This window comes from Teleopsis dalmanni, chromosome 1 (genome assembly GCF_002237135.1).
Source record: "Teleopsis dalmanni isolate 2A chromosome 1, ASM223713v2, whole genome shotgun sequence".
Taxonomy (NCBI): Eukaryota; Metazoa; Arthropoda; class Insecta; order Diptera; family Diopsidae; genus Teleopsis; species Teleopsis dalmanni.
In genome coordinates this window covers 230732391-230756959 of record NC_051846.1, presented here as the reverse complement: position 1 = coordinate 230756959, position 24569 = coordinate 230732391, and the positions used below count along the sequence as shown (strand labels likewise).

General features: G+C 30.4%; 1 protein-coding gene across 1 annotated transcript; it reads right to left on the bottom strand.

The window, feature by feature from the left end:
* Positions 1-1023: 1023 nt before the first annotated feature.
* LOC119667976 (protein spaetzle 5) lies at positions 1024-24191 on the bottom strand. Its single transcript, XM_038077330.1, has 5 exons — positions 24085-24191; positions 19872-20023; positions 14931-15206; positions 14383-14844; positions 1024-1348 (listed from the first exon to the last, which is right to left on the bottom strand). The coding sequence occupies exons 1-5, from the start codon at positions 24139-24141 to the stop codon at positions 1180-1182; spliced, it is 1116 nt and encodes a 371-aa protein (XP_037933258.1). The 5' UTR covers positions 24142-24191; the 3' UTR covers positions 1024-1179.
* Between the last annotated feature and the right edge of the window lie 378 nt (positions 24192-24569).

Genomic DNA, 24569 nt, shown 5'->3' with positions numbered 1-24569 from the left:
AATTTTGCAATGAAAAGGTGCAACTTATGGAGATTTCGAATTAAAGAATTGTAAGAAACTTTCTTTCTAAACCCTGTTGCACTTGATTTAGTACGTGTTGTAGAAAATTTGAGTTAAAAAAGTTCGAGTTATAGAAGTATATATAGAAGTGAGGTACTATAGAATATATATAGAATATACATTTACATACATTTTGGCAGGGTTTCTATTTATATTTATCTATAGATTATACTGTCAAGTGGAGATCTATCCTTTTCCTGCATACGTCACTCTCAAGATTTATATATATAACGATACTTATTTATGGTGGGACGTTGAGAAAGCGTACCGTAGACCACGAAACTACTTGGGTCATCTTTCGTTCTTCTATTCTCGGATGTCGTTATTGAGTTAAAGCTGGAGTGACTTCTGTTCGCATAACTACATCGCTTGTTAATGCAAGCATCTCATTTAGCTTAAGGTTGCCTGCCAAGTCATCACCAAACAAATGGTGGCCCAAGACAATCTTCCTCCTACTTGCCAGTGCTGGACGATATATAACGATATATATTTATATATATTTATATATATGAATTAAGTATTTAATTCAAGTTAAGAAATAAATAAATAAAATCCTTACAAACTCTTTAATATTTCCGTTTTATATGTGAGCGGAGCTAAACGTTATATGCATTTCTTCCACAAACTGTAAATGGAAATGTTATTTAGAATAGTTGTTTATTTTTCAAATTAAATAAAATAATTCATTTTTATTATAAAAATATAATAAATCTGCTTTCCATGATATTTATTTAGTTATCGGTTCTCTGAAAAATAATTAATTTTTTGTTATTATTTCATTTGAAGAGAAAATAAACTCACAGTTGAAATGTTGAAAATTATTCATCAAATTATTTATTTAAAATAAAGTATAAAGTTTTTTCTTTCTTTTATTTATTAATTAATTAAATTAAATATTACAATTGATATGTAAGGATATTTTTTTGTGTGCTTTTTACATACATTTAAAATTTTGTACATTTTGAATGGAAAAAATTTACAAGAACCAGTAGAAATGATTTTTTTTTTTGCGTTTATCTGAACTTTTCTGCATTTTGCTGAATGTATCTGTAATTTTATTGTTTTCCGTCGCCTTTGTTTTGCAGTTGATTGAAGCGATTTATTTGCGTTGAATTGGAATCAATTTGCCGATATTGTACAGACGCAGCAACTGGGAAACCAGAAAGTGTCCGTGTAGAGGTTCTGACCGTTGCCCTGCAACGCAATTAAGCGTTTCTGCACGAATTTCTGCTCGCATCTGGAATTGTAGCCGTTGGGCAGTTGACAGAGATTGGAGCAGGTGTTCGAGCTGGAATGATAAAACACATCAGAAATTACATAAATTAAAAGCTGGCATACATTTTTCGCGATTCTCGAGATGTGCGTGAAAAAAGGATAATTGCATGAGGCAATTTAACAAAATTGCATTCATGTCCAGTCCAGTCCAGTCAACCGTTTGTGAAACCACAAAACTGGTTGGTTTCGTAATATTGAGTTAATATATGTTTGATTTTTAAAAGAATGAGTTATTATCATAAATAACGGTACAACAAATAACATTAAATAATTAACAAACATATAATGAGACGAAATTTTTGATATGATTTGTATAATCTGTCACTTTAATGAGAAAATACTACTAAACCATAATCACCAACTACTTTTTAAAATAATAATAATTATAATAATAATAAGCCTTGCTCAACGTTAACGGTTTCGTGCAGCCTCTTAGGTTGGGCATAGGCTATATACTTTCTAATAGGTTCTAAAATTATCGATTGACATATAGCTACGTTCGTATTTTAAAATAGTTGTTATAGTTCTGACTGCCCATTTTGAAAGTTGTTCTGAAATGCATGACAGGACTTAAAGGAACGATATTAGATGACATAAAATTATGCTTAATTTCCATACTAATATATTAAATAGTCCTATTGATTAGATACAAGCAATTTGTGAGAGAGATATGGTCCAATGTTTCCCTGGGAACGTAATAGAATGAAGAAAAAGAAGGATTTGTGAGAAAACTAAAGTATCCTACTAAGTCCCAAACAAAGAGTTTGTCAGTATTGTCAAATTTTATAATGAACTCAACTTTTTATATTTTTAAAGCAGCATAAAAGCTGAAGACAAGTGGTTATCTCTTAAGATTGATAGCAATAAAAATTATTCATATTTTCTTTCCATGTAAAATAAAAAAATCGACGTGTTGACAAAGGAAATATTTGATGAAGATACTGTGAAACAGATATCCCGACAATCTTAATATAGCGTTTAATCAACTTAGTATAATACCATGTTTCCACTGCAGCTAAATCGATTTATATTAACGAAATTAAGATTTGGTCGTTTCCATTGGCATAAGTTGATTTATGTATGTGAAAGAGCTCTTTGTGGTAGAAAGTTCTGTGAAAGTTTCAGGAGAGTTTTTGTTTGTGCTGATAGCCAACAAATATGAATAGTTTTTGTTAAATATATACTTGATATATAATCTGATATATATATTACTGTATATCAATTATATATTTTATTCATAAAAAACAAACTTTTTATAAAATTCTTACCTCAGGTTTGTTTGTCTAGTTGGTTTTTTGTTTATTTTCATTTTATTACGTGTGTTTCATATGTCAAATTGCGATAATTTCCCTTTTGGGAAATATATTTTGCAATGCTGCATTTGATATTATTGTTGTAATTTACCTCCATTTATTCTTAACCAAGTTAAAAAGCACTAAAGCTCTTTGTATAGTAAATCAACTTCATTAGCAACCTAAATCAAATAAATTACTTTAATGAAGGCAATATGAACATACTATAAGTGAAATCATTTAGTAACTTATTTGTGTTACACATAATATTAGGTATTACTAAGTTGAAGATATTTTGAAGTGTGACTTTGAGATCTATTGTAGCACCTTAAGAGGTTCCCTCTTTTTTAAATGTTACCTCTTTTTTATATGTATGTGTTCTTGATATTCTAATAACTATCAAATTTTAAAATTTCATTTTATTTATTTTTATTATTATTTTATATTTTTAATTTTATTGTGAGTGGTCCTGTACATTTAGTAGGCTACTACTAGTTGTAAATATCATAATATTAGTATAAGTTATCTGTGGTTAAACTTTTCTGAAGATATTATATCGCCTGTTATTATTTATCATATCTAATTATATGTTATATCAAAATATTTTGCTGATATTTTGTATCCATTGTTTCTATTTGTTTATTTCTATATTATGAAAAATAATTTATTTTAATTGTAATAAGCTAAATGGCTTGGATAAATTGTTGAGGACTAAATTACAAGATCTTTAACACTTTATTCTATTCATTCTTAATAAAAAGTTTAGTTCTTATGTTAACAAATTAACAATTCCTTCACAAAAGTCATTCTACGACACTTGTTATTTAAGTCAAGCATAATTACTTAAATGAAAAAAAAAAAATAATTAATAAGAAAACTTGTGTTTTGTTTTACTATATAAATCAACCCTTTACTACTTGTATTGCACCCTAAAAATAAATAAAGGATATAGAATTTATTAAACAGGGAAAATATGAGGTAAGAAAGAAAATATTAGGTATACATAAAAATAAAGACACAAGGTGAAATAATATTTAATAAATAAACACACAAAAATCAGTGAACTTTTTAAAAAAAATCACTTCAAAACCTACTTGCACTTGTAACAGAACCCTATCGTCATACCCTGTTCTTCCAACAAAAAAGCGCTCTGTGAATAATATCAGCGGTGAATTGGATTGCATTTAAGCCTTTCCATAAATACCTGCCTCACCTTTAAATGTTTACACGCTTTGAAGTCAAATTATTAACTTACTTAATCATAAACAATTAACACTGCTTCCCCTCTCTTCGAAACCCTTGGACTTGGACACCCTTTTTAGCAGTGCGCAAGGTTAAATATTAGTCCGCTGAAAGGTAATGTGCGCGCTAATGGACGATGGCAAAGTAACGCGGTGTAAGGAATGTCGTTGCTGTACTTCCTAACCGCAATAGGGCATTGCCCAAATAACACAAATAATAAAATTTCCCCTAAATTTTGTCCATCATAATTTTAACTGCTTTTCAATCGAGGGTTCATTTCCTCATACATTCGTAACAGAACTCACTCTATGGAGAAAATTAGCTTCCCTGTTGACAATCTTTTTTTTTTTTGGAATGACAATACAGTGTGAAAAGAGTTCGCTATTTTGTAACAAGTGAAGTTCTTCACATTGTTGTTGTCTTCCTATTTCACTTAGTGGGGTGACGGGTATGCATTCGAGGAGTTAGTAGGTTTGTGTGCACTTAGTTGGAATTTAAAGATATCGTATGTTACCCATACATATGATAGGATTTTTCGGAGCCTATTTCTTTAGGGGAGTAAACCTATGAATTTCTTATGCAATTATTTTCATAAAAAATATATATAAAGAATTTTTGTTTTAAAAAGAATTTTTATTTATTTTAATTTGTTTTATTATTTATTTTTGACTTATTCCATTCGTTGAAAATGAGTACTTGATAGGGTTAAGTGAAAGAATACTGCCTCATACATAGAGAACAGTTGTAATAATAAATAGTAGGTAAAGTGCATAATAATTGCTTTAGGTGTTATGTGAAATATGTTATTAGGGGGATGTACATAGATACAGATTTTTATAATATAAAAGATATAATAGGCTTTATTGAAATAATTATTGTACCTCCTGAACTCATTCATCATTTGTCAAGATAATTTAAAAATTTAGGAATGAAAGTGAAAATGCAATAATAATCATTTAATAATCATATAATCCAGATTTTTTTTACTTTTTTTATTTAGTGAATTTATTATTTTAAGAAACGTTTTTAACAATTTTTATATATATCCTCTTCACTGGCCGCTGTTGGAGTAATTTCCAAAACTAATCCTCCACCAGTCGATTACAATTATATGAAAATACTGGACAATTGCAGAATAAAAGCTAATCAAATGGATAAATATTTCGCTCTGCTATTCCGCAGATTTTTATTTTCATTAAGGAAGACGAAGGTGAAGAAATAACTTGGTCTTTAAGAAGGATAAGGCGTTAAGGATTAAAAAAAATTATGCGATTTTTTTAAAGTTGAATTATATTAGTATTCAATTTCAGACTTACAGCACATGACTTCGTATATGTATTTTTTAATTTAAATACAAATTAGTAAAATTTTCATCCAGGAAGTTGTGATTTAGATGAGAAAGTGATATATTAAATACAAATAATTTATTAAGATGTGAACAAAATAAAGATGTAGTGAACAAAATAAAGAATTTTGGACCATCTATACATTATCTCTCCTTATGTAAATTTTTTAAATATAATCCCTGATCACAACTCATTGTGGAATATGCTAATCAATATGAAATCAATATTAATGAGGTTTTAATATAATTCAGTTATAAGAAATATATATGTGTATTATGAAAAATATAACTGAGTTTACCACAAATCTAAACATTTTGAGATCAGAAGACAATTTTATAAAGTATATATTTAATCAGTTAAGTTTTACAAAAAATATACTTTATTGCAATTTTATTTAAATTACTTGTTTACTCAGAGATACTAGAGATTTCATGAATTTAGTTAACAGTTTAGATATACAAAAAAAATATATAGGACAACCAAAGAGATATGTAATCTATAAGGGCTAAAGCAATCGAAATAGGTTATATAGACTTTAACTTAAAACGATTTAAGAACGGTATGCAAATAAATAGAAGCAACATAAAAATAATTACAGAAAACTGGGAACTTACTCTAATGGAATTTGAAGATTTTGTGGGAAAGGAAATCAGACCTCAGAAAGCACATACGTAGCTGGGAACTTACTTTAATAGAACTTGAAAGTTTTTTAGGAAACTAAAAGACACCTCAGAAGACACATACGCTGGAAACTTATTTTAATGAAATTTGAATATTTCATAGCAAATAAATTAAGATCTAATTTACCGAACTGGGAACTTACTTTAATATAAGAATGAGATCTTAAACGTGTTGGTAGTTTCTGATGCTGGCATCACCTTACATTTGATGATAAAATAAGACTTGTTATCAATACTATAACTTGTTATAAAAATCGGACTTTGCGAAACACTCAAAATCTATAAAGGGGTCACAGCTCAGGAACCGGCAGCTCAGGAATGTCTATATCGTTCTAAAACAAATCGATGTTTAAAAACATAAACGTACTTTTGTTGTTAGTCAACTTACGAAGTGTTTGAGGGATACATTAAATGCACATGAAAACTAATTCATTCCGTTTTTATAAATCTAAGCTCCTTGTATATATATTAGTATAAGAGTGATATTATTCCGTCCGCACATATAAACTACATATAAACCCATTCTTATCATTCTAAGTTGACTCCGTTATTTGAGTGTGAAATAATATTCTTCCATTAATTCTAAAGCTTAACTTGTGTTAGTTAATGTAGATCTTGTTCTACGTTATTGGTGTGGTAATGAATTATTTTCAGTAAAAACTTTACTTTTTAAAAACAATGATTTTTAAAATAAATCTTCCTATGTCAACCCCTTTCAAATTCGATTTGTAAAGTAAAGAATTTTAAATGGTGCTTGAAGTTAAAATAATATTTATAGTTTATATATAAAACCATTTAATCAATTTTAGTTAACAAAGCGACATAAAGACTTCATACGTGTACTCATATGAGTGTTTATTATTCCCTAAAAGTTAAGATCAAATTTAAACAATCAATCCAGAAATAAGTTCTTTTCTTCAGTTTTACAAAAGAGCATTGTGAAATCAGTACCACTACCCTTTCTTCTAAAAGTCTTTTTTTTTTTTTTTGACAAAATGGGATGAAAGACCCTAGATTTATTCACACCAGTGTTTTGTGCAAAATTATTAATGGCCTTGCGAATCGTCTAGAGTGGAAAGATTCATTTGTTACAATTTAATCTCTTCACACATAATAAAAGATTTTGATTTTTGAAATGTAATTATTGCTCAATGAAGCGATTGAAATTAAATGTATGTACATTAATATCTATCAAAAAAAAAAAAAAAATAATAAATAAATAAAAAATAAAACTCCCAATTTCTACCTGAAAAAATGCTATTTTCAGTAGTTATTATTTTTATGCCTCAGAAAACTATAGGGTGCATTTAAATAACAAATACGAAGGGAGGAACTCGTTAATTTTGCAATTGAAGACTCTCATAAGTTTTACTAAAATAGAGGAAAGGGTTTTTATGTCAGTTAGAGTTTATTAATTATTTATACATATACTAATATCACATTTCCCTTTCAAAAAAATAAAAAATCAATAAGACAATCATTTTATTGAAAAAAGGAAAGAAGTTGGATTCAGCTTTGTCGAAACTTAAATACCTTTCACACTTAGATCTCTCTAAGATAAGAATATTTTAGAATAGTAATCACAAATGCAATTTTCTACGCATCATTTTTGACAAGTTCCAGTCGTATCCATTAGTAAAGACAGCTATTTTGAAAAACTACGCTTAGTATATAAGTTATTAGGGCTTAAAGTATGAAATTGTATGTGAACCACCTTGAAGACTACCAGTAAGAAGTAGATGCGCCGAATGTATTTGTTTCTGCGACCCTCAAATCTGTTCAGTGATTTATATTAGCCCGCGATCGCATCTAGCCTGGACAGCCCTGTTCTAATGAATACTACCAGCTAGCTAGATGAACAAGGAAAGATCGAACTTTTTCGTTGAACTGATTTCGAATTCTTAATAAAACCTAAATAAAATTAATTAACATTTTTTAAACCACAAATATGGGGGCGAAGGGTGAAACTGCTTGAAATAAAACTTCACTCTACTAAGGTTCACTAAATTATTTAATAATTGCTTTACTTTAATTTCAATAACTAAATATATATTTTGACTACCTTTCAGTCATGACTTAATGATGTGTTACTGAAGGAAGTACATTACAGTAATGATATATATCATTCTTATCAATCTTCTTAATCTGTTTGGGTTAGCAGACTCTCTCACAATACATATCACAGGCTATAGTGTACTACTGCCTTTTCTAATACAGATAATAACATAATTGTTAAAATATAACCAAACCAAACAGGTTTAAAGTATACCAGCTCTAAAGGTCTTATTTCTATATAGCTATTATTTGTTACTTTAAATGGTCGTCCTTCAACTAAAGTAAGTTTCTTTGGCTATATCTAAATTTCAGAACCTTCATATTTACAACAAAGATTTGTTGAATTGAGTACTAATGGTTAACGCTCTGGAGATTATATGTAAATAGAAATAGAAACAAAAATTGTTTTTTTATTCTATATACTTCTTAGAAACAGTGTTACATCGGATACTTGATTACTGTAGGTTCCCAATTCTTTTGTTACAGTCCTAAATTTGACTTTTTTCCAAATATGTTTTAGATAATCCTGTAGCATGATTAGCTCCACCTACTGTAGCCAATTTCAGCTTCATATTTTTCTGTACCATGATTTGTATATAAGTTTTGTTTTGCTTAATAAGCACCAAGATTTTGTAGGCGTTTATGGGTATTTAATGATGAATATCTGATATCAATAGTTGTTTACTGATATCAATAGTTGGAAGACCTTGCTTATGAATTGTATTTACAATTTTACGAAATGATTTGTATGAAGTAGGATGATGGATGGAAGCTTCATAAAGCTCTCAATATAGTATATATCTGACTATTGCAATTGATTTGGAATTTATTCTAAATAACTATTATTCTAAATAATTATTATTCTAATAATAATCTGTTTGCAAACATATTGTTAATAACTTGAGTATAATAAATAAATGAAATTAAGTTAACAAATAAACACAGAGAATATAGACAGAGAACAGAGAACATTTAAACAAGATACGGGACAAAACGAACGACTACGAAAAGTAATAAAATTTCCACTTACCAATTCTGAGTAGATCTCTTCATTCTTTAGTTTTTTAGTAGTTCTTTCTCTTTCCTGCACTACTTATATTATATTATAATAATATTAAACTTTAAATAACTTGACATGTTGGCGTCACACAAATACTTTCTTAATAGAGAATTATTTTATTTTTAGTGCAAAAAAATCGAAAAAATCGAACTATTTTGTTTCCAATAATTTACTTCTATGTATTTTATATCTAATTGAAATTATTCTATGTATTCTAATTGAAATTATTCAATAAAATACATACAAGCAAATTCTCAATTAAATAATATGTATATAATCATCTCCCAAGTATGTTAGACTGATTTGGGTTCGATACAATGATGATAACAATTGATCCAATCCTTCAAACATCTTAAGTGAATATTCGTTTCCCAACTCAATCAAATCCAAACACCTTCCCTAAAAGTGGTATTACCAGCTACTGGAAGTTAAAATTGCCGCACGGAACTATATCAGTTGAGTAAGGTGTTTGGTTTATCACACTCGTTATGTTTTGTCCAAAAAATCTTGCACACCACAGAAAACTCACAGAACACTCACACAACACTCAAAGGTATAATATATAAAACCAGCTGATGTAAACATATTTTATGACAGTTCGCGCTTATATTTCATATTGTAATATCACAGACAATTTATATAATAGATATTTAGAAAAAAATTGATCTCACAAAAAACGTGTTTGAAAAATGTTCGATATACGATTACTTAATCGTTAATAGTGCTACCAACTTGTAGAAAAAAATTATGGACGCATATTTTAAGCATGTTTTTCGATAAAATTCTGATGTATTTAATTAGAATATAATCAAGAAATTATAGTCAAATGAATTTACAAGGGAAGTGCTGCTTAAACCTCATTTAGCACTTAAGTTTGTGCAATTGTGAAGTTAGTGCTTAATGTAAGCACTTTTCAACTATCAAAATGTTTTTTTTTAAACTTATTGTTTGTTATACCAGATGGTTTGTGATTTTAATAATGGGTAGCACAATTCCGGAAGAAAACTTTAACATTATTAAACTATTATTAGAATCGAGAATTTATAGAAATTGCATCACAAAAATCAGAATGCTTAGGTTTCAAATGGAATCATTTTATGGGTTGAAGTACACTTTACGAATAATACGATTAAAACAAATGCAGACAACTCATTCTTTGAAGATAACTGGTTGGAGATAACCGCCGATAGGTTATGTCTTTTTTTAAAGAGCGCTAGTTTTCAATACAAACCATGAAGATCTGTTTACGCATAATTAACGAAGTATTTAAGTATTGATTCTAACCCTGAAGATTATATTTTCCGAAGCATATATTGAAGAAATTATAATAGAATTTGTTATTAGTTTTAAACTTTGTTTTATGTCATCTATTCGTATAGAGCAAGTAGTTACCAAGTAGATAAATGTATACATTTATAGTGTATTTATCAGTTTAGATTCGCACCATTAATATTTCGGATTTTCAAAAGTTCGTTCATATGCTTTTATTTTATTAAAATATTCAAAGCAGAAGTTAAGCTCCTCACTTTCATGTGAACGTTATTGATACATACATATAGCTGAATTTTATAATAGTGAAGGTATAAACCGTAATTACGCTTCAATTAAACACTTTTTCAATTCTGAATTAATAGCGAATTGTTTAATACCATTGTTTGAATTTCGTGTGTGATTAATTCAATTCAGATATTATTATTATTATGAAGAAGGGATAGTACTTTGCGATCTAAAAGATCTACTGTGCTTTTTAATCGGAGTAGAGTGTTTCTCCAAATCAAATTTCTTTAATGATAGACCGTATAGAACCTTTCTTTCCTAGTCTTGAATTCCTATATACCATGAAATACCATGCAATCAGCCATTATATTCCCTATGTGTTCCTATGTGTTTCTTCCCATTGTGCATCAGTCCCGGCACTACCCTAGCACATAGTATGTGATTTCTCTCTCTTCTCTACAATACCTGTAGTTTGAGGTGGATTGGATTCCTAACTTTGTTAGGTGATTAATTGAATTATCAATAACAGATATTAGAAATAATTATTTTTGTGAAAATCTTTTCGAAATATATCACACAATGGATATATCATACACGTGCTTTTGATTTCAGGTATGCGATAAAAAAATTTTTTAAAAATGCTTTCTAAGAGGAAATCATTTTGAAATTTCTGATTTTTATGTAAAATGTAATGATTCAATCAAATTTAAAATTAAAAATAATCATTTTTGGTGCATGATTTGAAAAAAATATTTGTTCCGAACTAATGGTTAATAATAGTCCTTAAATATAAAAAATTTTAATTATTTAAATTAATTGAGAAATGTTCTATAATCCGTACATTAAAATTTGAGTTAACTTTAAGATTCCACCATATATAGACCTAAGACATGGTCATTAGAAAAATCAGTTAAAAATGTATAATCGCAAAACCAATGAGCTGATATCGTATAGGAAACAAATTTCTAAAAACTTAATTTGAAATAGAAGTCTTTCTATTTTATTGACTTATAAAAATAATTAATAATAATAAATTATTATTTAATAATAAAAAAATAGCAAAATCTAAGGAGTGATTAACTGAATTTTTGTTAAAATCTGTCCAGTTAATGATGGAATGAGATCCATATTTGGATTATTATTTTCTATCTTAATGCCTTCAGAATTCTTTTTTTATCTTAAATACTTCCCATATTATGTTCATTGCATCACAGTTTATAATTCTTACTAATTTCAGTATTATTGAAGCAGAAACCTCCAACGCACTTGCTTCAACTGTTCAGGTCCATTTAGCCTATTAAGTGCAATTTTCGATTACTATTTTATGTTTCATTTGCAATGAATAGACCTAGTTTTTGGATGTTACGATGTTTGTCTCAAATTATGAGACTTCACATAAATAAGACTGTATATATTACGGTCTTTAATATAATAATTCAGGTTGTTGTATTAGCTAATCTCATCAAAGCTTCAAAATTGCACTTTGTGGCAAGCCACTTAATTGTGAGAGACCGTAAGATTACGGTCTTAGCGGTACACTGCGCACAAGTTATGTTATAACCGTAATACATTTACTATAACGGAAGGAAGTAGTTTATTAAATACTCGAACCTATGGTGAATATATACTTTTATTGAGCGAAGTAGTCGTAGTTTATTATAGTAAATAAATTAAAGAAATAATGTTTTTTTTTGTAATTTTAATTAAAAATTTTTAAATTTTTCAATAATTTTAAAATTATTGAAATTTTTTAACTATTATAAGATTATTAACGTATAAAACTTAACTTAATCCAATTACTAATAATAATTATTAAGTAATTGCTAATTTTACTCAAAACATATGAGATATGGTATGACAAATACAAGTGACAGATGAATATATCACCAACTAGTACCAACTAACAATTCTTTGTATGTTGCAGACGAAAATATAATGCTATATTTCTAGAACGTGAACTGTGAACAAAGATCCTGTTACGAATTTTTGCTCAGAGACTGACAAATATATTTTAGACAACTAACTTCAAAACCTTCAATAGCAGTGGGTCTATGGATATCTGAATACCTGGATGATAAAACTAACAATTCGTTTTTCAACGGAAATGTGAAGACCGTTTTCTTAGCAGAAGTGTTTGTCATACTTAATGTGGGCAACTGAATCATTGAAAAAAAGACATGGGAAATACATTTACATTTGCTGTGACAGTCAGGCTGCCTTAAAGCTCTTATTAAGCCCGTCAGCTCTTCAGAGACAATAAATAAATGTAAGATTAAACACTGTTGCAAAATACAATAGACTATTTGTATGGGAACTATTTGAAATTGGGGACTATTTCAAAATATAGGACTATTTGAAATTGCAATGTCAAGGGAATATAATGGATGATTGCATGGTTATTCAGTACTCTGCTAAGATGCTAACAAAACAAATTTTCGATGTCAGCTCGGCAGAAGTGCCTCGCTGGTTTAATGACTTCTTTAATGCCGTTTACCAGAGAAGATGAAGATGGTACGAAAAAAGCTTAAAGGAAACCAGCAAAATTTTTGAAGAATTTCTGTTTTTCTCTGAAGAGAAAGAACCTCATGGGGCAGCACTAATATATAACATATTTAAACTGTGATAGTTATTAGAGATTCAACATATCAATATAGTCATGAGAAGGATGATAAGCCTGAATATTTTCTATTATTGCTGAACTTTTGCTAGAAGGAAACTAAGACTATTGGGTTATGATATGTTGAGCGTAAACAGTGTCTTAGGTCTTCCTTTATTTGATCTTGTTAAACTCATTACTGAAACCAAGAAATTCAAAGTGAAGCCACTTTTTTGTGTATCCTCTAGTCTTTTCTGGTCTTTTCATCAGTCAAGCGTTATAATTTTCCAGCTTTGTTCACTATTGTTTGCAGATTAAGTGCCCTGGTATTATTCTGTTCTTCATATATAAGAAAAGAAAGGGATTGCAATTATGTTTAAATCCCGTAGCCATTTAGAATGTAACCGCATTTGCACTAGTGATCTATGTTTGAAATTTAATTAACACTATAAATCTTAAGATTATTTATATTCATAGTGTTAATCACATTATAATATACATGCAAATGATGCAGATTAAGGTGTGAGTCAATATAGAGTCATCATATATATAGTCAGCAGATTTAGACTTTTAGCCGGAACTCTTTCCGCGTCTCTCCGTGGCTTTCCTATATAAATATAAATAGTTTATCAATTTATTCAGATTTTATGGTCCACTATGATTCAGCTACTAATAAGATCCTAACTCATAGTTGATTTTAGAAACATTTTGAGGCCTTAACAAAGCGCAGTTGGTTTTTAATCTTAGCACTTCAAGAGGGTGATGAAAACATGATTGCTTTAATAGCTGGCTCTACTTCTGGTGTAAGAATTGACAACTATTGTAGAGGGTAGGTGATCATAAAAAGGATATAGTCCATCAAAAACAATTTTGAAAGCTTTATTTGGTGGAGACTAGTGTGAAGTTAACAAATGAGTACTTCCATGTTGCATTGAAATCAGGATTACTTTTAAATGGTAAGTAGTTCATGTGTAGGTTATGAATTATCTTGCTCTTACAAATTTTGTAATTCATGTTTGGGACGAACCTCACAGATCGTTCCAAACAAAGAATTTCAAAAAATAATCTCCTTTATCAACTGCACAGATTGGTTTTCAAAAAGATATTGTCATGAACGGATGTGCGGTAACATAATAGCGATTGTGGGCTACTTATACAATAGATGAAGCTCTTTGTTTTTTAATATTATCATTTTGCGTTATCTCAAGAATTTGCTTTATTTTGTTTATTTCTTAAAATTATTGTGATTATGTAAAAATTATAAAAACTCAGTACTTACGCGCATAATTCCGCTTTGACCATTTGACGCGCAGTGTTGGCCTCATTTACCACAAACATCCAGTTTCCTTTGCTATTTAGAGCGGCCTGTGGAGTGATGAATTGTGAAGTGGTCTGACAGAGAGTTGAGCGACCAGGACTTTGACGTTTAGAACGTGAATTACTGTCTTCCTTGTTCACGCCGACAATGTCCAAGAGATCCATATTGAGAGAAACATCTCGAGATGTGGTAGGCTTTTCACCTTCAGTTTCAGTGTCTTTCGTGTTGTTTGCTTTCGTTTTATCTGCAGCCGTTAGAGGATTGCTCTCTGCAGCACTAGTGTAACCATGACTGATGTCACGCACAATGCGCTTCAGCCAATAAGTCGGATTATTTGGCGTACTTTTTAGATTGCCATGAAATGGATTCACTTGATTTTTATTCAAATTCAAACGTGAACCACTAGTGCCGTAGAAGAGAAAGCTAAATAAAATGAAAGTAGAAGTCATTTGAATAGAATATTGGAATAATCAACTAGAATTTTTAAATCTTTACTAGTCATCACTCACGTTGGTTGTTCAGTTGTTGGCTGCTTAGAATAAGACCGGTAAGAGTCGTCACTATATTTACCGCCGCCAACACCACCCAGTGGTGGTGTTATATATTTATAGCCGCTGAAGTCATTAGCGTTACCATTGTAATGTCGTTGCGGGAATATGTATGCGGGATCATAGAAAACTGGAGTCTCATGCCACGCCACTGATGCAAAATCATCCCATGTCTCATCTACGAGCAGATTTTTGGCTTCGAAGCCCCATTTGTGTACGAGATGCTTGATGAGATATCTGAAAGTAGGAGATTTATTAAAATTTTTAATTAAATTATTTGCGTGCGTTTTTATTCGGAATCATTAGAGGCACTTCAAACACTTAAACTTTCTTTTCACTCAAAATTTATTTTATTTGAACTCCATTAAAAAGTATGGGTTCGGTTAGATAATGTGAGGAAGTTGCTTTCTGTTGGCAGAAAGTGCGTACATAAATCTCGGCTGATGAATTCAATTGTCGACACGCGCAGCATTAAAACAAGACGCGCTTACATCACGGCGTGAAGTGTGTCTTCGAGTTTTTTCTTTTTTTTTTTTGGTAGCAACCATCAATGACTTAAATTCCAGCGAAGCCACTTGCCACAAAATGCAATTGTTTTCAGCCACATGAGAAAATTTTTGGGGTTTTGTAATCTGAGATTATCTGCCGCTTGTTCAGTTGATTTCGTTTCGAAAATAAGTCAGTGACTTGCTATTGTTGCTGAGCTTGGAATCAACAATTCATAATTACGAACGAGTTGCTCTAAGTAAAAAAATGTGTAAAGTGCATAATTACATACTCGCTTGTACCTAAAATCACAGCGAATTGGAAGATTTATGATGTACCTCACTTTAATGTGACCGACTGCCCGAGTGCCCGACTGCTCGACTGCCTGAGTATCTGAGTATCTCAGTATGTGATGTAACAGTTGAGGTGGTTTTTTTTAGTGACCTAAAGTGCTGTGTTTCACTTTCAGTGCGTTAACTTATGATGTGAGATCAACCTTAATTGTTACAAATATTTTTTGTGTAATGGCAGTTTCATTGGATTTATCTCACATCAACGGAAATTGGTAAAAGTTTAACTTATTTCAAATCTAATATATAAAACCACAGAATTATAAGGAAAAAAAAATTAAACAAAATATTTCATATCTAATACATAATGAATTTGTTTCATACACACAAATAACAATCTAAAGCTTAGACTGTCATCCATTCTCTTTAAACGGGATCACTATTAAAAAAGTACGATTAATCTATGTTCATCTTTAATGCAGTTTTCGATTAGTACATCTGGAGTAACTTTTCAATCAAGATTTACTTTCAGTGCAATTATAAGTTCCGATTGGTAAATCTTGAGCGAAATGTATAACACTTGAGTGTAATTTATAACACTTGAGATTTATTTATAACATTTTAGATATTTTTTTAGAGTAGTAAGATCACCCCGAAATTAACAGCTGCGTTATATGATTTAATTTTACAGGTGAAATGTAATTTGATTCGACATATGTTTTGTTAAAAAAATATAAATGTCCACTAAGATAACTACAAAAATTTTAGATTAATCTAAAAATGTTCAATTGGGCAACTAAATTTGATATATCGAGAGTAAATCTAAATTGAATCTAAATAGACCAAATGAAAATGCCTTAACACTAACTATTCAAAGGACAAAGCATATAATTAGTGTTTAGTAAAAATAGCAGAGTATATGGATTTGTTATATCTACGCGATTTCCTATTCACGGGTATATCGTTTTGGCAAAGTATATTAGTAGTGAAAAGAATATTTTGCTCTCATTCTCTAATAATTCATATTAACAACAATAAGTAGCTAGATAGGTAAAAATGGCTATCGATTACATAGTGTGGCAGACGATACATTTAAGCACTGTAAAATCCCTTTGGGATTATAGCTAGTGCTCAATTAAAATCAGGATATAGCATCGCGCTAATTAGGCATTTGTCGCGCATAAGCACGTCTATTCCCACTGTGTGCCCAATCTCGAGCTCTATCTGCCATGCTTTCGCCCATCTTTTTATTTGCCACACTGCACACACCAACTTCCGCCTAATGGACATTTGGATCCATACGTTTGAAGTGGCTAGGTTTCTCCATCTGAATCCGGGTTGATTTCTATTTAAAACCCACCCATTCTCAATCCAGCCTTCTTCTTGATTCCCCCTCTTCTAATTCCTTTCTACCCTAATGTCCTTCTGCTCTGAATCAGTCAGCTCCTATTTCCACATAACCCGTGTATTCGTCTTGTAAGTCCTGTCAGATTAGTTGCTATAAGATCCCAGCGGGTTATAACAACAATAACAACATACAATTAAGCTAAATTGACTCATTGTGTTACCACATGATCCCGGCAGAATCTCTAAAATTTAAGTTTCACTAAACTATTGTGTTGCTGTGAACAATCGCAATAGCATTTGTAATGAAAAGCTGACAACATAATGTGTGACAGAAAATATTATCAGTGAAAGGACCAGTTGGTCAATTATTTGAGAGCTCTCGGTACTACTAACGGCGGCAGAAAGCCACTGAACAGACTGATTGGCGGATGTTATTTGACACGGCAATTAAGTAAGTAAGTATTAGAGAATATTTTTGATTGAATGTAATATATATTCTTGGAGCATGATGGCCTGCTAGTCAGTGTTCGGTACTGACATCTAATAAACATTAATGATAAGAACAATTTTTAACTTGATGTGACCATGACTGTCTGTATAACATGTCTCTTACAGTAATCTTTGATGAAGTTTAATATGTGAAATTTCTCAAAAACTATTGATAATTGACTTAATATGTTTATATCCGATATAAATTGCTTTTATCCATTATCTTTTTATGACAACACAGTCTTAGTAGCATTAAAGATCCATTAGTCATCGTCATCGTATTTTCTATCTATACATAGTACCATTAGACGATGTCAACAAAATACAGCTAATATGGGCTTAGTATGCCTAAAGTGTGACAAATTTATGGTCTTTGGCATAGAAAACGTACACCTACAGACAATACCTACAACAAGTTTTTCGTAAGTCTAAGCTTAAGAGTGAGCAAAGCTCTTAATGCCATTATTCGACAATAAAGTATGGTTATTGTTTTTGCCCGGCATAATTTAAGCATTGGGCACAACATTTTCGTAGTTTGTGGGCTTAGACACATACCTATTTTGAAGACATGGAAAAATGCATAGCAAAGGTTAAAATACGCATTTAAGTAGCAAAGTGCATTCTTGTCTCTTGTTATGACTAAAAATAGCCCAAAGCAATCTGGAAATGTTACTAAAAAGCGTTAAAAGCGTTGTCTACATAGGCCGAGTTTGGCACCAAATCGTGGCTTGGGCAACTCATTCATGTCACGTGCCATTTGCCGTTGGTGTTTGGGTCGGGCTCGGCGTATGACCGGCAGCAAAACTCATAAAATTATACAAAAATTTAAATTGAAAAATGAAATTTTGAAAAAAAGAAATATTTTGTCTCCGCATTTCTTTATGAATTTATTAAAAAAAAAAAAAACAAAAATAATATTATTTAACCTGACTTTGGTTAAATCACATTAAAAGCACTGAGACAAATTTGTCTTGAAAATATGGCTATGTTGGCGCCAAAGTGCGACTTCTTCGAATTATGCGACGAAAATTAAAAGAAAAATTTATGTTTAAGCTTTGTGTAAGACTAAGTTTTCGAGTGTTATTTTTCAGAGATATGTAAAGAAAGCTTTTAGTTGATATTATTTTACCAAAACCCATTGAAATTAAGCAATAAATGCATTTAAATCCAACTGATGATGCGTTAATGATGTGTGTCTTTATATTCAATGATGTTGCTAGCCACTTTTTGTATATTTTTTAAACAAAACTATATCTTCTAATTAAAATTGAATAGAAATTGAACTCGTTTGGGAAAAATTATTTCCTTATTTAGATATAAACACAATTTTTAATTGTTCCACTAAAGACACTTTAAGACTGGAATGAGACATAAAAGATCACCCAATCAGCACTTAAATCAGTCTCAGATCAGTCCAAATGTTATCAGTGCAAGCAAATAAATTTTAACGTCTCTTTTAATTAATAAAACTCAGTTTAAACAATAAAAAATCGTATAAATAAAAACAAAACACACTCATACGCTACGTTCGCCTGCAGTAGACATGCAAGTTTCGGTTGATTAATTAGCTAATTAGTAGCAAAACTACACACATGCCTTCTATGCTAATTTAAATAAATCGATTTTATTTGTCGTACAACTGCAAAATATCACAACAAATCTTCTGAGCCAAGCTCAGCTCAACTGAACTGAGCTGAACTGCGCTGAACTGCGCTGGGCTAAGCTGAGCTGAACTGAGCTGAGCTTAGAGTGCTGAACATGGCTAAACATTAGACCAAATCGAGTTAGAAAAAAGCGTCATTATTTAAGCAAAAAGAAATCAATAATTATAAGGCAAATGACTAGAGCTGTCAATTCAAGTTTATTGGGTCAAGGAATTCCTTAGCTTACGGCGCACACAGCTTAGATACAAGATACAACTAAGTTAAGATACAATTCAAAGCAGCCAAAAAGATTGCAGAGCAAAGCTGCGCTTGAATTTTATGCAAATTAGTTCAAGTCTAACGCTTATTTTTAAATTTTTTTTTTTTTTTCAATTTTGTATCTGAAAACATTATACAATGTGCTCAACTTGTTTCTTAGTCTAAGACTAACGTTTCGCTTTTGTTGCCCAAACTTCTTTTGGCCAATAACTGGTTTAAGCCATTTAACGTTCCGTACAGAAAACTGTTAAACTGATGTGGCTTTTAGCATTTTCAACCTTTTTCTCAAGTTTATAGATACACGCCGCACTGAAATGCTTTCGATTTCATTTTCAAGTTTGTCTGTTTTCTGTTTTTGCTGTACTTACGTTGGATAATTGTCGACATGTTCGCAATATGTTTTTCCCGGTCTGGCACATGAGGGCGTGTGACCCGGAGGTGCTGGCAAAAATTGACATGGTGGTGCTCCATAGAGACCGCATGGGGGTGAACTAAGTGCTGATGAAGTATAAACTAATATCTGTAAGAAAAATATATAAATTTTATTAATATATTTGATAAATGAAGACGTATGTGTTTATATTAATATGGTTAGGTTAGGTTATACCGGTGATCCCTAGTGGATCCACTTAGGCCTTTTGGCCCATTGTGATGCCGTATATAAATAATAAAAACCTGAGGGTTTAAAACCACCTAGAACCTTTTGCAAAGCATAAAATGCTATTTAAAGCCCGATCCTATAACTGGTCCAGGTCCTCAAGGAAGGGGGCTCCTAGAGTACTAAATCGCCGACGTGCATGAGCTGGACAAAAACACAAAAGATGAGATGCGCTCTCATCGTCCTCCCCACAGCTACGACAGATTTGGTTGAAAGGAAGACCTAGTCTTCTAGCATGGTTCCCTAGTTTACAGTGTCCTGTAGTCAACCCTACCAGAAGACCAATGTCCTTGCGGGACATCTCAATTAGAGTTTACGATTTCCTTTTATCGGAAAGTGGCCAGATTGCATACAGATGTCTACATATCGTTGAGTCTTCCCATCTTTTGTTAAAAGTATTAGTGCAGAAAGAACTCAATAACAATTTACATGACGTTAGCGATATGCCCAGATAGTCTAGGTGCTCCGAGTATGGTTCTGAAGCACCCTTTCTGGCTAACTCATCTGCTTTGCAATTTCCGAAAATATCCCTATGGCCGGGAACCCAATGTGTAGCAGTCAAGAACCGTCCTAGATGTTAATTGGACCGAACTCAAGGACTTTAATGCAGCTTGACTGTCTGATAGTATGTATATATTCCTGCCAAATATATCATCTACATTCAAACAAGCTATAGCTTCACTGATGGCGACTTATATTGATATAGAAAATGAAAAAAAAAGTAAGGGTTAGCTTTGTCGATACTTTATATATAAAAAATAGGAAGAACATTGCCTATTCAAAATATTTTTAATTTTTTTCTTATCAACTAATCATTCAATCCTGGGTTGAACATAAACTTTAGAATACTGCTATATATCTATAACCAGTGAAGTAACGTAAATTAATGTTGTTTATGATTGGTAAATCTGGATTCAATCTAGATTTACTCTTGATCTGCGATATTGTGATGCCCAATCGAACGTTATCTAACATTTTTGTAATTGTATTAGTGGGCATTAATATTAAGTGTAACTTTTTCAATTGAGAATCACATTTAGTGCAATTTTCATTTTCGATGGGAAAATCTAGAGCGAAATATATAACACTTAAAATTATTTTATAATATTTGAGATTAATTTATAACACTTAAAATTACGTTATAACACTTGAGATTAATTTATAACACTTAAGATTAGTTTCTAACACATGGGATTAATTTATAACACTTGAGTTTAATTCACAATACTAGAAATTAATTTATAACAGTCTAGATATTTTGCCAGAAAGCAGAGCTTAGAAATTCTCCTTAGTTCCTTTCTAGTTTATTATTTCCATTTACATAAAAAAGATTGCTTCGGGGTTTGAAGCGAGAAAAAACAGGGGATAACTTTTGGCTCAGTATTCTTTTTCAAACTCAGATCAAAGTCAGACTGTTTAAAGCTGACTGCTAGAAGCTGTCAATAAGCAAAAAGGAATTTCTGACTCGGAAAACATTTTCTACCAGATTTTATTAAAGATAGTAGCGAGTTATGTTCTATGCCGCAAACATTGCATTGAAAAGGCTAAAGTATCTTCCCTTAGGAAATTTTTTAATATTGGACGAGGATAAGTACTTCTGGCTCAGTACTTTTTTTCAAAAGCTAGATTAAAGCCGGACTTCTTTCTAATTGGCTTATATAAACAAAAAGGCATTTCCGAGTTGGAAAACGTTTTGTTTTGTGATTGATATAAAATTATAAAAGTGCTACTATGTATCACAAATATGTTAGTTTTGCTTACTAATTTCTAATTATAAAATTATATACTATAAAAGCGAAGCTTTGAATTTCTAATAATGCTGAAAAACATTTTAATATATATACATATCAAGTGTTATGGATAGGATAGAAACGCGTTTGTCGCCGGAATAATTTTTTTCACTTGCTGGGCTATAGTCTAGTTGTACTGCCATAATGATAGTAATAATCATAAAATTATAAAAGAGCTGCTATATCTTTTTTATTAAAATTTTGCTATTTAAAAATTACAGAATGGCGAAGTTTTAGAAATCAGTTAAGAGAATTTTCCTGTGATATCCGAAAACACCTTAATATATTTATATCAAATGTTATGGCTTTAAAATGAAAGCAACAACGCTGGAATGATTTTTGATTATTTATAATAAAAAGAAAGTATAGAATTTTGTTTTAATATCAATATTTTTAATATTTATTATTATACCTATATCAATTTATACATTTATATAAAATTTATATATATAGCATATACCTATCAATTTTTAACAAATTATCTGATTAAATTCTAATTCGACGTCACGCCAGTGACTATTTTAATTATTCGAAACTATTGTATTTAATAGAGGTTTTCAACAGTTGTGAATTACAACAACAAAATTTTATTATTTCGAATCAATTGTATTTTTGGCTGACACTAGGCTCTTTCGATTATTTTGTACTCGAAATCAGTGGTCTTATTTCTTATGATACTATTTCTTATTTCTTAATTATTCCTAAATAATATTTTGAGACTGCAAGTACCAAGGGTTGACTTTGCACCCAGTCAAAATTGAAGCTCAGAGTCAGTATTCATGAGCCTACTAACCGAAAGCAGTATTTGACTTGTAAGTTTGCAGTTTAAACAAATTCTTTACGAATAATTACATATAAGAAATATTTCTAAAATCACTGATGATGAGTGATTGATAGTACTTGTAACAGCTGTATGGTCAGTCAAAAATTCAATTAATTAAAATAATTTATATAAAATTTTGTTGTGGTTTATTGCATTCTGAAGCCTTCAAGGTGAGCAGAATTCTATTCGCATAGTTAACGGATATTCGCCGTTTTCCTCCGCACTTTTCGCAAGAAACTTGAAGAGAAAAATACTAAATAAATTCCGTTGAATTTAAATTTTTTTGATGAATTTTCTATCCTTAGCAATAAACAGTCTAACGAGCTGCCATAGATATGTACATCTAAAAAGTTTTTGGCTTCTTGTGGAAGTCAAAGTTAAGCAGTTACAGATGAAATGATTGGTTGTGACTTCCTGTAAGCTTCCATAACCTCTAAAATAAGTATTTAAAAGAATACTTAGTTTAAATATAGATTACACCAGTGACTACTGAGTTCTACTAAGTTCCCAAGGATCTAGTATTTTTATATAAAGATCAAGTCAAAGAAAAAAAAAGATAGTAAGCGAAAAATGTAGAGAAAGCTACTTCTACCAGCACAATATAGAATCCATAAGTTTTATCCAGGGAACCATCACGACGAATCACACTGTCTGCTTTTAATCAGCCAATTTTCATTGGTTGTCAATGGAAAAGGTAATACTCCAACTTTTCTTGATGTTCTTTGTGATTAACCGGTATGTCTCACTAATATATAATAAATTAAAACTTCAGCCCGAAAAACAGTGGCAGCTTAAGAAAGTGATTTACATTTTAGAATGGTCAGAAAATTTCTGTCCCAGGAATAATTTTTTGGGGTTGCAGGTACCAAGGACTGAACCTGTACTCTGCCAAATTTCAGCTTCGAGTCAGTATTTGTTAGCCAATTGAAAAAACGTACTTGATTTGTATCAAGTCAAGTGATGCTTGACTTGATATGAGACATATATATGATATATATATATGATATGAGACATAAGGAGGAACATTTACAGCAAAACATTTTTAATATTAAAAAAGTTCTATATCTATTTTATAAGGTATCGATTGATGAACTCAATTAAGGTGAACTTATTCTTCTAAAGTTTATTTGGATAAAAGTTTTATGTTTTTTTGGTAGATGAGATGTGAGTTAGTGTTTAAAGCACTTTTACTCAATGATGACTGACTGTGGCCAATAAAGTTATATTGATAATATATTTATTTATTAATATATTTTTTTAGTAAAACTTTTAATATTTTTATTATAAAACTATATATGTTAGAAACTTACCACATAAATAAAACTAATGCCATAACTTCTAAAAATGAGACTAATAATACTCTTCATTGTTACATGGGACGTATTTTCATTTGTTTTGGTTTTGCGCGCAAAGCACCTGAAAGATTAAAAATTTATTATGAAAATTAATAATAATTAAAAAATATTTAAAATAAAATAAATTATTTATATTTATATTATATATACTTATTTAAAGTACTTAACATGAAATGCATATTTTTCATAGTTTTCTTTCTTGTGTACTACAGAGTGTAATTTAGCGGTGAATATTATTTTTTTTGCAAATTATGTAAAATAAATCTAAATATTTGTCTATTTATCTTTAACTGTTTTGTATCTTAAGCGAAATAAATCCGCGTTTCTATCCATACATATTGAGGGTCTTTGTATTTTTCTACTTGATGAGTTATGCTCGTCATCGAATAACAACAAATGTAAACTACTGAACTTGTTAATTGAATTGGTGAGCAAATAGA